Source organism: Coffea eugenioides, chromosome 9 (assembly GCF_003713205.1).
Source record: "Coffea eugenioides isolate CCC68of chromosome 9, Ceug_1.0, whole genome shotgun sequence".
Taxonomy (NCBI): Eukaryota; Viridiplantae; Streptophyta; class Magnoliopsida; order Gentianales; family Rubiaceae; genus Coffea; species Coffea eugenioides.
The window spans coordinates 4642791-4655689 of NC_040043.1; the positions used below are offsets into that span (position 1 = coordinate 4642791).

General features: G+C 35.0%; 2 protein-coding genes across 4 annotated transcripts; one reads left to right on the plus strand and one right to left on the minus strand.

Annotated features, from left to right (window-relative positions):
* The first annotated feature begins 2 nt into the window (after positions 1 to 2).
* On the plus strand, positions 3 to 6112 carry LOC113783003 (phosducin-like protein 3). 3 transcript variants are annotated; one of them, XM_027329004.1, is made up of 8 exons: positions 3 to 67; positions 329 to 387; positions 1519 to 1581; positions 2504 to 2601; positions 4232 to 4624; positions 4949 to 5092; positions 5235 to 5440; positions 5685 to 6112. In XM_027329004.1, the coding sequence occupies exons 5-8, from the start codon at positions 4383 to 4385 to the stop codon at positions 5840 to 5842; spliced, it is 750 nt and encodes a 249-aa protein (XP_027184805.1). In that variant the 5' UTR covers positions 3 to 67; positions 329 to 387; positions 1519 to 1581; positions 2504 to 2601; positions 4232 to 4382; the 3' UTR covers positions 5843 to 6112. The 3 variants fall into 3 exon arrangements, with proteins under 3 accessions (XP_027184805.1, XP_027184807.1, XP_027184806.1); XM_027329005.1 differs by having other exon boundaries at positions 16 to 59; XM_027329006.1 differs by lacking the exon at positions 1519 to 1581.
* Positions 6113 to 9481: 3369 nt separating this feature from the next.
* On the minus strand, positions 9482 to 12428 carry LOC113783103. Its single transcript, XM_027329140.1, has 3 exons — positions 12138 to 12428; positions 11068 to 11410; positions 9482 to 9727 (listed from the first exon to the last, which is right to left on the minus strand). The coding sequence occupies exons 1-3, from the start codon at positions 12314 to 12316 to the stop codon at positions 9662 to 9664; spliced, it is 588 nt and encodes a 195-aa protein (XP_027184941.1). The 5' UTR covers positions 12317 to 12428; the 3' UTR covers positions 9482 to 9661.
* Positions 12429 to 12899: the final 471 nt, after the last annotated feature.

Consider the following 12899-nt stretch of genomic DNA (forward strand, 5'->3'; position numbering starts at 1 on the left):
AAACATTAAACAACAGTGCAAGACAAATCAGAGGTCATACATTGGTCTTCTTCTTGCAGGTTAAAGGGTATTTTCCTTTCTCTTTCTCTCTTAATTAGCCTAATTTTCATTTTTAATTTTTTTACAACCTTTCTCTATACAGCCTTTATTTTTTCCTTTTATTAAAGTAGTTATTTACGATCTATTTTGTTGCTATCGTTTTCTTTTCTATTGTTTGGATCTGTAGGTTTCCATGGTACTGGTTTCATTTTCTTGCTGAAGTATTTCTATCTATTTTATGCCTAATTTCTTCTTTCTTTTTTGCCATAATTATTTTGTTATTTTGCAGGTTTTTGTCGAAATTTTCTTCGACTACTCACTTTTCATGACTGGTTGCAACCATTATCGGTATCACAAGTTTTATTTTCGGACCTTTATTTTCTCTTTTATTTTTTCTCTGAGATACGTTACAAATGGCTTGTAGATCTACTGGATTTTATTCTGTTCTCCGGAGGTGTCGTCTGCTCTTTTATTTTCTTAAATTTTTTTAGAACTTTAAAAAAAACTCAGTCTCTACGCACTTGGACCCATTTGGAATATTTCCTTTTTCTTTCTTATTCTTGAGCATCTGCTGAGTTGTTACGAGAGAATAGATGTTGAACAAATTAGTTGAGCCGTAGTGTTTTTGCGCTATAAACATTCTTTGATCTAATTTAATCAATTTTGCTTAAGTTTTTGTCGGTGAATTAAATCTGGAGAAAGGAATGAGTAGGAACCTTTTTTTTAACCCCTGGAGTAAGGTAAATTACTCCAAATTTAGTGAATAGTGTCTGGTTATTTCTTGTTTTGAGTCTTTTCCTGCCATTGTTGGGATTTTTTTGGTCTCTTGTTTTTGTATCCATGATGTCTTTATGTTCAATTCTGCTTAATTAGACTGAAACTGCTGTAATGGCTGGACTAATTTTATCAGCGTTGACTTGAAAAAGTTTCTTTTTCAAACTTGGCTGGTTTGGCTACTGAATTTGTATTGGAGCTAGACATATATTTCAAAATTAAGGCTTCAATGTTGTGCTTAGGTAGGTAATCATGTAGGGAAATTTGTAATACGTCGACCACAGTAGTTTTAGGATTCTTAGGCTGAATAATTTTTAGACAGTCAACCCTAAAGTAATTTGAATTCTATCTTTCAACTTGAAAAACTGTTCTCCACAGTTTGTGTTGTTGTAGGCCTAAATACCAATTTATGGATTTCACTATTTACATCTTGGATCTTTAGGGCAGTTATGTATGAGAAGGTTTGTTCTCTGTTTGTTTTGTATCTTTATTACATCATGAAGTGGTGGATCTGTTTTGGTGGTTTTATGTCTACTTAATTGCCAGGTTTCTCGCAGCAACGGCCAACTGAAAATAGTACTTTTCTTGATAGGACTTATCAATATCTATCTTATGAATCTAAGTCGTACAAACTAACCAATTGCTTTCTACCTAGGGGCAGTTTTTGCTTAATACGACTAATATAAATGGTTTTGATGCTTGTAGGTAGTAAAACATTTGCCAAAGAAGAAGTCCCAAATATTAGATTTTTTGTACAGGCTAGAAGCGGTAAGTAAATTGCCATTTTTCTTAGAAATACTAAATTATGCATTTATTCTTAGCTACTTGTTCGTCTTTATGAAATCATTCAACTTTTTGAAATCAATTGAAGGAATAACTGGAAGATGCTATTGATGCTTAGTGTATGTGTTTTGGTGTTTGTGTGTGTGTGTGTGTATTTGAAATTTCTTTGACTTTGTATACCATAAATTTGGTTTTCCATCAGATAACATGTTCTCTAAGATTGCATATTTAACCAATCTAATCATTTCAAGCCAAATGACCAATTTTCTTGTTATGGGAAGTGTATTATATAATTTAGAGATGATATGCAGGCACAAAAGTTATTTGGCAGCAGATGGACTAAAATTGCAAGAGTTTAGGCAGTTAAAAATAGTTGTTAAACACAGAAAATGATCTGTTAATATTTTTCTTACATATTGCAAGAGTAGTCATATTTTGTACTTTGTCCTTTATTATTAGTTTCATCGTTGTATTATTTTTTAAAATTATTTATATATCATTCCAATGTTTTTTAAATCAGTAGAATTCTAGAATCACTGGAACTTGGTTGAGGTCAAAAAGGAGTTAAGTGGTCATCAATGTATCAAAATTCTCATGTTTTTGGTGTTTTTGCTTCTTATTCTCAAATTCAGTGGTGACATTGGCTTTAAAAATTTACATCTCTTTCTTCTTCTTGAATAATGTATTAAATTATGTGAATAATGTATTTTCTGGTTTGACAAGTGCAAATATAGAAGATCATTTGTTCTCTCTTTTTGAGAACCATTGACCATTTTCCAAAATGGTAACTCTATATAATTGGAAAATATTATTGTTTATAATTTTGTTGGTATGGTCATTAAGAAACAAACAGTAAATTAAGGTTTTTATGCCGACGCTCTTATATCTTTTAACATTCTGTTCCCAGGTAAAACCATTTTATGGTTTGCATTGTATTGACATAAAGGGGTATCGAAGACTGCTACTTTTGCTTAATGTTGAATTTTGCATACAAGTTCCGTGAAGGTAAGATGCTCTATCAACTCAGTGTGAAGTCTTGCCGCAAAAGAATTTTTTTTTTATTTTGTATCTGGGTTGGTTTCCCCATATAGGGAGGTTGATAGAACTTTCAAAATTGAATTTGAGGTGAGCAATGGGGTTGGCAATAGTTGGAATTTGACAAACTATTGTTCAGTATAGCATTGATTAGGACCTAGCATTTTGTTCGAATATTATGGATTGGGCTGAAATTTGACTATAGTTTCACTATAGCATTTATTAGGACCTAGCATTTTATTCGAATATTAGCAACCAAAAGAAAATTTTCTTAAAAATGGTTCATTTTGGTATGCATTCCAGATTACATCAGCTCCTTTCTTAAAGTTTGCGTTTCAGATTACATCAGCTTGAAATGTTTAGAGTCGATTCATTGTAAGTTGACAACATAAAATGGTTCACCTCATAAGGCCTTCAATATTAAATCTGCAACATTATACTTTTAAGTGGTATACCCTCATATAATCCACGGGAGTTTCAACTTTCTATTTGACTGGTTGTTTAAACAGTTAACGTCAACTTTGTTAGGGGATTACATTTTTATCTTTTATTTGAAATATGTTTTAATTTGAGTTTTTGAATTTCAAGTGATCACATACCCTTGTTCTTTCTTATAAAATGATGAAAACCAGTTAGATGACTCCAGTGTACTTGTTTTACAATATTGTCACATTTTTCAAAATTTCAAATCGCTCCTAAGATTCTTTTCATTGATCTTGTTTTAAATAATCACTTGTGATATGGTACTTCTGACAGAATTACTGGCTGAATTTCTAGGATGAAGAGTGTTTGAAAGTTGATTAACTACTTGAGATGACTGCTTTTTCGCTTTTCTCCTATACTGTCATGATCAAGACGCAAGATAATATCTTTCCAACCACGATCAGTGTGCATTTGACAGTTTGAATTCCTTTTTTTCTTAATTCTTGCCCCGGTGATGATTAGTAATCATCCAAAATTGTTTATGTATAAATATATTTATGGGAACATCAACGATTGTCTAGGGATCAACTAGCCTCTTTACTTATTCGATAATTCCTTTCTCATATTTTTTTTTCTATGATAGCGTTATTGCGTTCAACTGAATTGTGTTTTTCTCCAATTAGGAAGTGTTTGGCTTCAACAATTTATCACAGTATTAGATGACAGCATCCTTAATTTTGTACAATGCAAAGCTATGGTTCCAACCTACCATAGCTGAATTTATGGTTGATTTTGATGCACATACAAAGCTGTGACTATAAAGCACGTGCTCCGTCTCATACCATTGCATCTTCTCAAACAACTACAGGTCTCTCTAGACATCCACAAATCACACAATCTTTAAGAGTCATGGTCATATGAGTTCTATATCTCAAGATATATCTATGTTATTGGGAGAGCTCCCGACATTAAGGATTCAACTCTATTGAACATATTACACTACTAATCATCACCACTTTCACGCCTACTAATCATCATTGCTTTTTCGTATTGCACTATTAAATACATTACATTACACATTTTCCAATCTTCCTATTACTTTTCCTCAAATTTTAATTACCAATATACTTATTCAAAACATAATCCTGAATTCATCTTTATTATTTTAATTCATCAGGATTACAATATTTCAAAAATATATCGGACATTAGTGGGCATAATTCCATTCATCCAGATGCGCATAGTGGAAGAGATCACTTTGTTTGAGGATTCCTAGATCTGTTGGAGTATAAGGATTGTCAACAAGGGCATTATTTTCAACAAAAATAATGGCAGATTACCATTTTGTGTACAAGGATCTGGAAGGTGCCTCGACGCAATGGGACGATATCCAGAGAAAATTAGGGAACCTTCCTCCCAAAGCCCCTGCTTTCAAGCCCCCTTCTTTCACCCCAGCCGAAGACCCCGACTCAAAGCCCAAAGACAAGGCCTGGGTCGATGACAAGACCGAAGAAGAACTTGAAGACCTTGAAGATGATCTTGACGATGATCGCTTCCTCCAAGAATACAGGTACCTCTTAACTTTTTTCATTTTTGGGGTGGTGGGCCTTTTGATTTTCCTGTATTTGGTCGTTGAATTGTCTTCATACATATATTGGGATTTCAGTAACTGAGGATTGAAAGTTAATTTCATTTTTTAAATTTCTTGGTAATTAGGATTATATTGGAATTATTTCCCATCTAAAGAGATTTTGAATTTAGGTAACAGTTGTGGAACTTAGTTCTTCAGTAATTGAGGTGAAAAATTAGGTGCATCTTGAGAAAAATGAGCTATTGAATTGGTGTAGTTTCAGTAAATGTGGAAGCTAATAGGTGTTTTGGTGACTTTGCAAAGGAAGAATAGGTTGGCAGAGATGAGAGAATTAGCCAAAATTGCGAGGTTTGGGTCAGTGATGCCGATTTCTGGATCTGATTTTGTGCGAGAAGTTTCACAAGCACCAGCAGATGTTTGGGTTGTGGTGGTTCTTTACAAGGACGGGTAATTATAACTTATTAAGCACTGTTTTCCTCTTCACTATTATCTTTGTGGTGATTTTAAATTTTTTAAATATTGGTTCAAAATTTAGTAACTTTTTATGTTGGAGGTACTACATTGTTTAACACTACACATTTTCTGATAGACACGCCGATTGTGAGCTTCTTTTGCAATGTTTGGAAGAACTGGCTCAAAGATATCCGGCAACCAAGTTTGTGAAAATTATATCTACTGACTGCATTCCTAACTATCCTGATCAAAATATTCCAACTCTTTTGGTGTACAACAACAGTGCAGTCAAAGCAAACTATGTGGGTCTCCGTAGCTTTGGTCGGAAATGCACACCTGAAGGTATGTTGGAAGTTTAGGCTTCTGCAACTCTTGATATCTTCTAATGGAAGTTGATGTCTATATTGCCTTGAAACCTGTGTTTTATGGAATATTCATGGTTCTTATTGTTTTTTGTTTAGATTAGGATTAACTAGCGGAGGGACTGAGAATATGATAACTATTTGATTCCCTATTTTAATCTTTTGTAAATCGAATCTGCTATTTTCTCTGACTGATTTCATAAACTGCATTTCCAAATCTTTAGGTGTTGCATTAGTTCTCTGTCAGTCGGATCCAGTTCTCAATGATGGTCAGGGTGGGGGTGACCAGTCTAAGAAAGATGTTCTTGATGGAGTCAGGAAGAGGTTTATAGAGAAGGTTGTGACAGCGCGCGAAGATGATGACGGATCTTCAAGTGATTAGACTAGGACTTTTTCTCCCTTGTCTTGGACAGTTTATTTCTTTTTTATCTCCTTTAGGTTATCTGTCAACTTAAGGTTTTGGTTTGCAACTATGGAGATATTGTCTGATAATTTCCCCATTATTATGCTTTAGTTTAGTTTTGTGGCAGGGTATTCCAGATATTGATGTGCTTGTTCCATTTGGCTCTCATGTACTTTTCATTCTAGTTGCAATGAAAAATTATTTTGTTTGTGGTGCTGTTTTAAATGAGTGGATTGTAATTTACTACTAGATATTGCCCCAGACAGCTCATTAACTGGTATACATGTTTCTTTTTATTAACTATGGTTTGCTCACGCTGTTGAACAGTTTGTGTCCTTTTATGGTAGTAGTTTACATTCAATCTAAGGTCTAATCGACATGTAAAGCTTGATGCCTTTGAGAATTTTAGAGTGTTGAATGCCTTTTTGATAGATCAATAAACTGTTGTACTAAAATTTTCCTGTGTGCTTGTAAAAGTTTTCATTTTATGACCTTGAATTCATAGTGTTATTTTGTTGTTTAATCTTTCTTTTGCTGGTCCTGCATGTGTGTCATTGAAAACTCCTATATGCTTATCTTCGTCTTTTGCTGTGTGCCAACTTATGCTGGTACACTATTCTGGGCTTGAGTAATTAAGAATGTCAAGTTTCAAGAAAAGAAATGGTTAATTTGTGTGATTATTGCTAAGTTTGACGTTGATCTTAAAATTCGGTTTAGCACTGAAAGTGGAATTTTCACTGTTCTGCCAGGTTGGATCTCCTACTCCTCTCAGTATTTTAGTAAAACGCATATATTAATCATATATTCATTTTGAATTTGTGGAGGCTGTCTTTACCTGAATGGATGTAATTCTGCTCTGGAAACCGGTAAGAAACAAGCATCTTTTTTTTTTTTTTTTTTTAAATTATACTCTTTGATGCTTAAAGGTGGTAACAACTCCCAGATTATAGGCTCTGCAAGTCAGGGTGGATTTGTTAGAATATACAAGGCACATGGGATATCTGTCCTAATAATGCTGTATAGAAGGAGAGTTGTGCTTTAATCTGGCCTTTCTGATAATAACATTAAGTTAAGGTATCTTGTACCAGATTCAGAAACTCATTCCATTGGAATTCTCTGTGTATCATCGGCTTGATATCTAACATTCTAGAAACCAAAGTGTTCCATTACTGAAAGAAGGATGTTGACTGAATTTAGTAGTTTAGAATTCATTGCCTCGTTCTAATTCCTCTCCTTTGTAATCCAGAGGATGAAATTGGCTTTGCCTAGGAATATATCTCTACTCTAGTAGAGCAATTTTTTTTCAAACCACATAATATTTTTTCAGGTAATTTGAATATTGCTTAATAGCTCAAGTCTGACTGAAATATTCACTGAAGAGGGATCATATAGAGGTCAAAATGAGATGTGCATCTTGAAACTCCATGTGATGCTGCCTTGTTACATGGTTATCTGCCATTTTAAGCATCTTTGATTTTATAGTAGCTTCTGTTCTAGTTGTGGAATGGTTACAACTGCTGTTTGGAAGAGAGAAAATGTTGTGGTAAGCAAAAAAGCATGCTATAGAGCATCTTTATTTTGAGGAAACAGAAAAGCACATTGGATATGTCACTGACCTTGTTCCTTCTGGCAGAAATGACGGAATAGAAGGTAAAGGTGGCTGTTTTCGTAGTTGCAAGAATTCGAGATTGGGTTGGTGTTCGGTGTACCGGTACGAAGCTTGTTCTGAAAGCAGTTCTTGACAGTATGAGGTAAATCCGTCAAACTTGAGTTGTCTGAGTAGTTTTCATGATTATTTAAGTTTCATTCTGGCTGGCAGGACTTTACCTCACATTGCAAAGGGTATACTTCCACCTCCTCTATTAGCAAGCAAAGCATATTAGGCTTTACATGATTAATTGTAGGGTAGAAATAAAAAGCTAAGTATGTCCCGTGCTATTAGTGCAAATTTCTGTGATGGAAACTAAACCAAACTGTATTAGACGATTTCTAGCAATCTCGTTAGTAAAATTTACTTTTTATGTTAAAAAAAAAAAAAGATATGACTGATTAGGAAGACATTCCAGAAGTAAAAGAAAAACATGCTGGAAACTATTTTTCCAGTTCAACTTAACATAATCACAAGAAAAAAAAATGATACACAAGTGCAGGAATCAATCTTGCACCCCAGAGTGAATGAAGTTAGTTGTCTGTGGAATCAATCTTGCAGGGATTCTTTTTTCTAAAAGGCAAATTGGGTAATCGACAATAGATTTAAAATTTTTCTCAGTATTCCATCAAGATCGTTACTGGTTAATAGTAGCAGCTTCTAGTTCTGAAGGAGTAGGTATAAACTTCGCCTGTAACTTTGAGTTATTGAATCAATTATAGAAATGCATCCCAACGTATTAGTTCTTATGGGCTTGCACTTGTGGCTTGTTCTGACTTCACCATTCATATATGTATGAAGTTGTAAATGAAAAACCACAGGAAGTTTACCAGTAGAGGTACAAGTTGCAGTTCGTCAAATGTCTGGAACAACCCATTTATCGATTACTAGTGGCTGAATACTTGGAGGGGATATCATCCTACCTTTGATCATTGGTCCACTATGATAAATAAAGGTAGCAGCCAGAGTCTTTCCTAAAGAAAGGGCGAAGGCGCACAGTTGAATCCGAATCTGGATTACCATACCAATTCCCGACTCCTGAAGTCCTTTTTATTTAGTTCATGCTTCGTTTTCTATCACTTTCCAGTTGACCTGATTGCAAATGCATGTTTTCACTTTTCATCCCTTGTTTCGTTTGTCCTACGTCGATCAATCGCAAATGGAATATAAATTAACACCAAAATACCAATTATTACCTTCAGAATTCGATGAACGATAAGCCAAATCTGCGGAATATTTACGACAAATAATTTGTTAACCAATGATGTAGTATAGAAAATTGGAACTATAGGGTAACAGAGAGAAGCGGAAGAAGAGGAAGACCAGAAATAAGGTACATTAAGTGATCCGAGCCCCACAATGGTGATTACTGCACATGAATTGAATTGAAAGACAATCTAATTTCTCGATATTTGAATTGAATTCAGTTTGATAAGAGATCGTCGGGTTAGTTTTGCCGATTACTTGCCATACATGACCAAGATTCAAAATCAGTAAAAATTTCAAATTCAGCCTTCGGCTCAACAAATTTGAAATTTTGTATTTGGAATTTATGTGCTCAATACACAACCTATAGTTGCAGTTGAACTTGAAAAAAAATAAAACAAGGGACATTTCAACCTTGAACGCAGTTTCAAGTTCGTTATCACAAATAAACAAAATTTATCGGCAGCAGTGCTGCTCAACACAACTGGAGTCGTTTATACCTCTACTGGTTAACATTTAGGAGTACAGATTGCACGCTAGTACCATCAAGGGTGGGAGATCTCAAGGCTCCAACAAAAATTGGTACTACATCTTTCCGCCTCAGAATCCACATCAAAAGAAGATTTAAGCTGCAGATACTGTTAGTAGGAAGGTCTCTCATACTGCAACTATCACCAGGAAATTTAAAGCTGTAGATGCACCCAAAAGTTGATGGTGGCAACAGCCCAAAAAAGATATAGAAGTGAACGAGAAACACAGAAAAAAGCATCAAATATAAGCTTATGTGAGCAGCTTTTGCTTATTACTTTCGGAAAAACAAATGTTCAGTAACAAAGCGCCTCTCACTTGGGTAGAAGATGTACAACAGGCAAAACGAAAAAGAAGGAAAGTGTAAAACAGCATATTATGTTACAGTTTGATGACACCCGGTTGGAGGAAGTTTGCTAGTCATCCAACATAAAGACCACGTTATTCTTCTTAACAAAGTTATGTGTTGTGTGGTCAACCACCTGAAAAAGAGCAAGTAACGTCACATTCTTGAAGAAAGGCTATTTTGAAGACAACAAAATGCAGATGCACACATAGCATAAGTTAAATACACAACCACAAAACTTATCTGGACTAACAAGCCTTTGAGAATGGCTGGCTTAACAAATTAATGCTGATGGGCAAAGATGACGAAAAAATTTCTCCTAAGATTCACAGTGCCCTGGTCCAAATAAAATATATATACTTATTGCTAAACTGAACCTATAATTAGATCTAGCCTCTTAACTATTTAGCAGCATTTATTTACAAGAAAATATTTTGATTCAGTAAGTTGAACACTCTAGAGCAAAGCAAGATCATAGGATTAGATGAGAGAGATCAATAGCCCTCTTTGCTTTAGTATGGCATGTATTGACTTCCACAATGTTGTAAAGAACTTGTACAGAGAGAACTTTTGGTCGCTGAACATGTTGCTCTCATCAACTTCTGAAAGAAAGAATGGTTCTTCTTCTCATTTATCAATTACCCCCACTATTGATTCATTGATGCTCTAGCCAGCATTGCACAACTAACATTTAGCGTACTTAACCCCAAGGGAAATGATGAAAACAGAAGGCGATAGGAGTAGAAAAGCTTTAAGAAGATTAAATGGTTTAAGATTCACACAGCCAAGATTATCTTCCACTCTTTGCCACGAAAGCAACACTTATGTCATTTTAGATCAATTTACCTTTTCTCTCTAGCTGATTATTAGAGTTATGAAGAATGTTCACTATTCTTAGTGGTACACTAATTTGTGTCTGGGAAACTTTTTGGATGAGCACTACTACATCTTTTGTTTGACTGTAGAACCTATATGTTTCGATCCAGCTTTTACTCCAAGGTGCATAATGGTCAAGGCATCGGATATAACTCTGGCCATGTTTTTATTATTATTATTTTTAAGTTTTGAATCTGACAAATAAAGTGAAGATGGTGCTATCTTTTCCTCGGCAAATAGCTGAACCCCATCAACACCTTCAATCCAAGCTTTCTCTTATGCTTTGTCCATATAGTAATGGCATCTTAAAATTGCAAAGAAGCTAAAGATGTCTATTCCAACATTTGCTATGCATTTAAATTCCTAATAAAGGACATAATCACTTCCACAATCAAGTTTATCGAGTTTCACAGTACAGTATGAAGGAAGCCAGATTGTTGGACTGAATCTCATTACACACCCCCAAGAACAAGTAAATCATACTAGGACTGACAACATCAATTTAAACTATACAGGTGAATTGAAGAGGATGCCAAGTAATTGACAGAAATCACAAAAAGAAAAAGCAGTATAAATCGACTGACTTAAAAAATTGCTTACATTGGTGTTGCTGAGTTCTAGGTTGTAAAAGTCCATTGCATCTTGCTTAAACAGAGGCCCTGCGTGCCACGTACCACGATTCAACTTCAGAAACTTAGGACCTGAAATTCTGAAAGCACGCACATCATCAACAGAGGGAGGAACATGGTAATGGCCGCAATGTGATTGTATAACGTCCGCCCCTGTTGTGCCCTTAATTTCACTTGGATCGACAATCGATGGTTTAGCAACTCCAAGATACCAGACATTGCCACCAATTGAACCCAAACACTGGGTGACATTAGCATGATGGGTTATGTTGGAAAACTTGAGAGCCCTACCTTCAAGATGCATAATATAAAACCTGGAAAAGTAGGCATACATAGAAAGCACGAATAAAAGAAGTTACTTTGTCCAGTTGAAAAGAGCAAAAATATCGCGTGTATGAAAAATGGTTCTTATTGTGGTGCCAACTTTTGTTAGGTGTCATAGCATGAAAGAGGAAATTTGGACTCCTCAATTGATTATTGGGTACCCATGAAAAGTTAAGCATGCTTGACACTGACCCAAATTGTCTCCTTTAAAAGCCTAGCTCCCTGTCAGTAAGAAGGCGCTAGAAAAATGAAATGAAACATGCAAGCTGCTATTTTTCCATGTCAAGTTTTTTAATAATAGCAAGATAGAATTTAGAAAAAAGTGCAGAAATGACCTTGCGCCCTATGTTTGAATGGACTTGTATACTTAATCCTTCGATTAATCAATACAGAAAAACTATCCGTTGCTGAAATTTTATTAACGTAGTACTACAATGCATGCACATAATTGTTATGTTCTTAGGTATTATATCTTCTGAAAACCAAAGAAATTAACACTAGCAATGAAACAGTATGCCAATGAGAAGTCCACTTCTCCCAAAACAAAAGCAAATAAATTTAGCAGAAACCCAAACGAACTCAACGCCCCCAAATAGCTCTCAAGGCAATTTTTTAATACATCAATTAATTATTGCAAATTCACAATTAACATCAAAATCAAACAAGGAGATGGATAGAGAGAGACAGAGACCGGGGAGGGGGAGGGGAAGAGGGAACCTTGGAATCCCACGGGAGAGGTCAAGTTGAGCGTCAGCAGGGCCAAACTCTTCACCATCAGGGCTGGCCTCAATCACTTGGCCGAATTCTTGGAAGGTTTCTGGAGTGGCTTCAATGGGTTTCAGCTTCACCACCGCCGGCGCCGGCTGCGACGTCGTTGAACCGTTGGAAGATTCCATTTTTGGAGCTACGACTTCAGTACTGCTACTAGTGTAATATTGTGGCAGAAGAAGAAGAACAGCTTACAGTCAGAAAAAAAGAGGAGGATTTTGGTGGGCCCTCACTCTTTATTCTGCAGGCATCCACAGTAATACATGCAACGCCAGTACTTCACTATTTCCTTTTTATTATACTCTTACCTGCAATGAATTACATTACAGGGTAAATTCTGTTAGGAAGGGTTCACAAGTTGACAAAAAAAAAAAAAAAGGAAGGGTTCACAAGTATATCAAATATTTATTTTAATAATACACAACTCATATCCGGTAAATAAATAAATTTATTATTTTGAAATTAATTACTTTTAGAAATACTAAAATTCTCATCATAATGACAAAATACTGAAATTTTAGAAAATTATGGAAAGAGGATTAAGACAATGAATAAGGAGTAGGAGATTGCGAAGTGAAATAAAAAAAAATGCCTTATGTATTTATGGGGAGAAAACTAAAATGTCTGTTGTCAATAATGTCCGTTGTAAAATGGCCAGAAAATGATCATTGTAAATGGTTAGAAAATATTCGTTGTAAAAAAAAAAAATTA

Bases quoted from the DNA above. Each gene is read 5' to 3' on its own strand.
- LOC113783003 (XM_027329004.1), top strand. From the start codon at position 4,383: ATGGCAGATTACCATTTTGTGTACAAGGATCTGGAAGGTGCCTCGACG. The intron at 4,625-4,948 runs GTACCTCTTAAC...GACTTTGCAAAG, and splicing joins CGCTTCCTCCAAGAATACAG to GAAGAATAGGTTGGCAGAGA. The intron at 5,093-5,234 runs GTAATTATAACT...ATTTTCTGATAG, and splicing joins GTGGTTCTTTACAAGGACGG to ACACGCCGATTGTGAGCTTC.
- LOC113783103 (XM_027329140.1), bottom strand. From the start codon at position 12,316: ATGGAATCTTCCAACGGTTCAACGACGTCGCAGCCGGCGCCGGCGGTG. The intron at 11,411-12,137 runs GTTCCCTCTTCC...CTACTTTTCCAG, and splicing joins CTCTCCCGTGGGATTCCAAG to GTTTTATATTATGCATCTTG. The intron at 9,728-11,067 runs GTAAGCAATTTT...GCTCTTTTTCAG, and splicing joins TAGAACTCAGCAACACCAAT to GTGGTTGACCACACAACACA.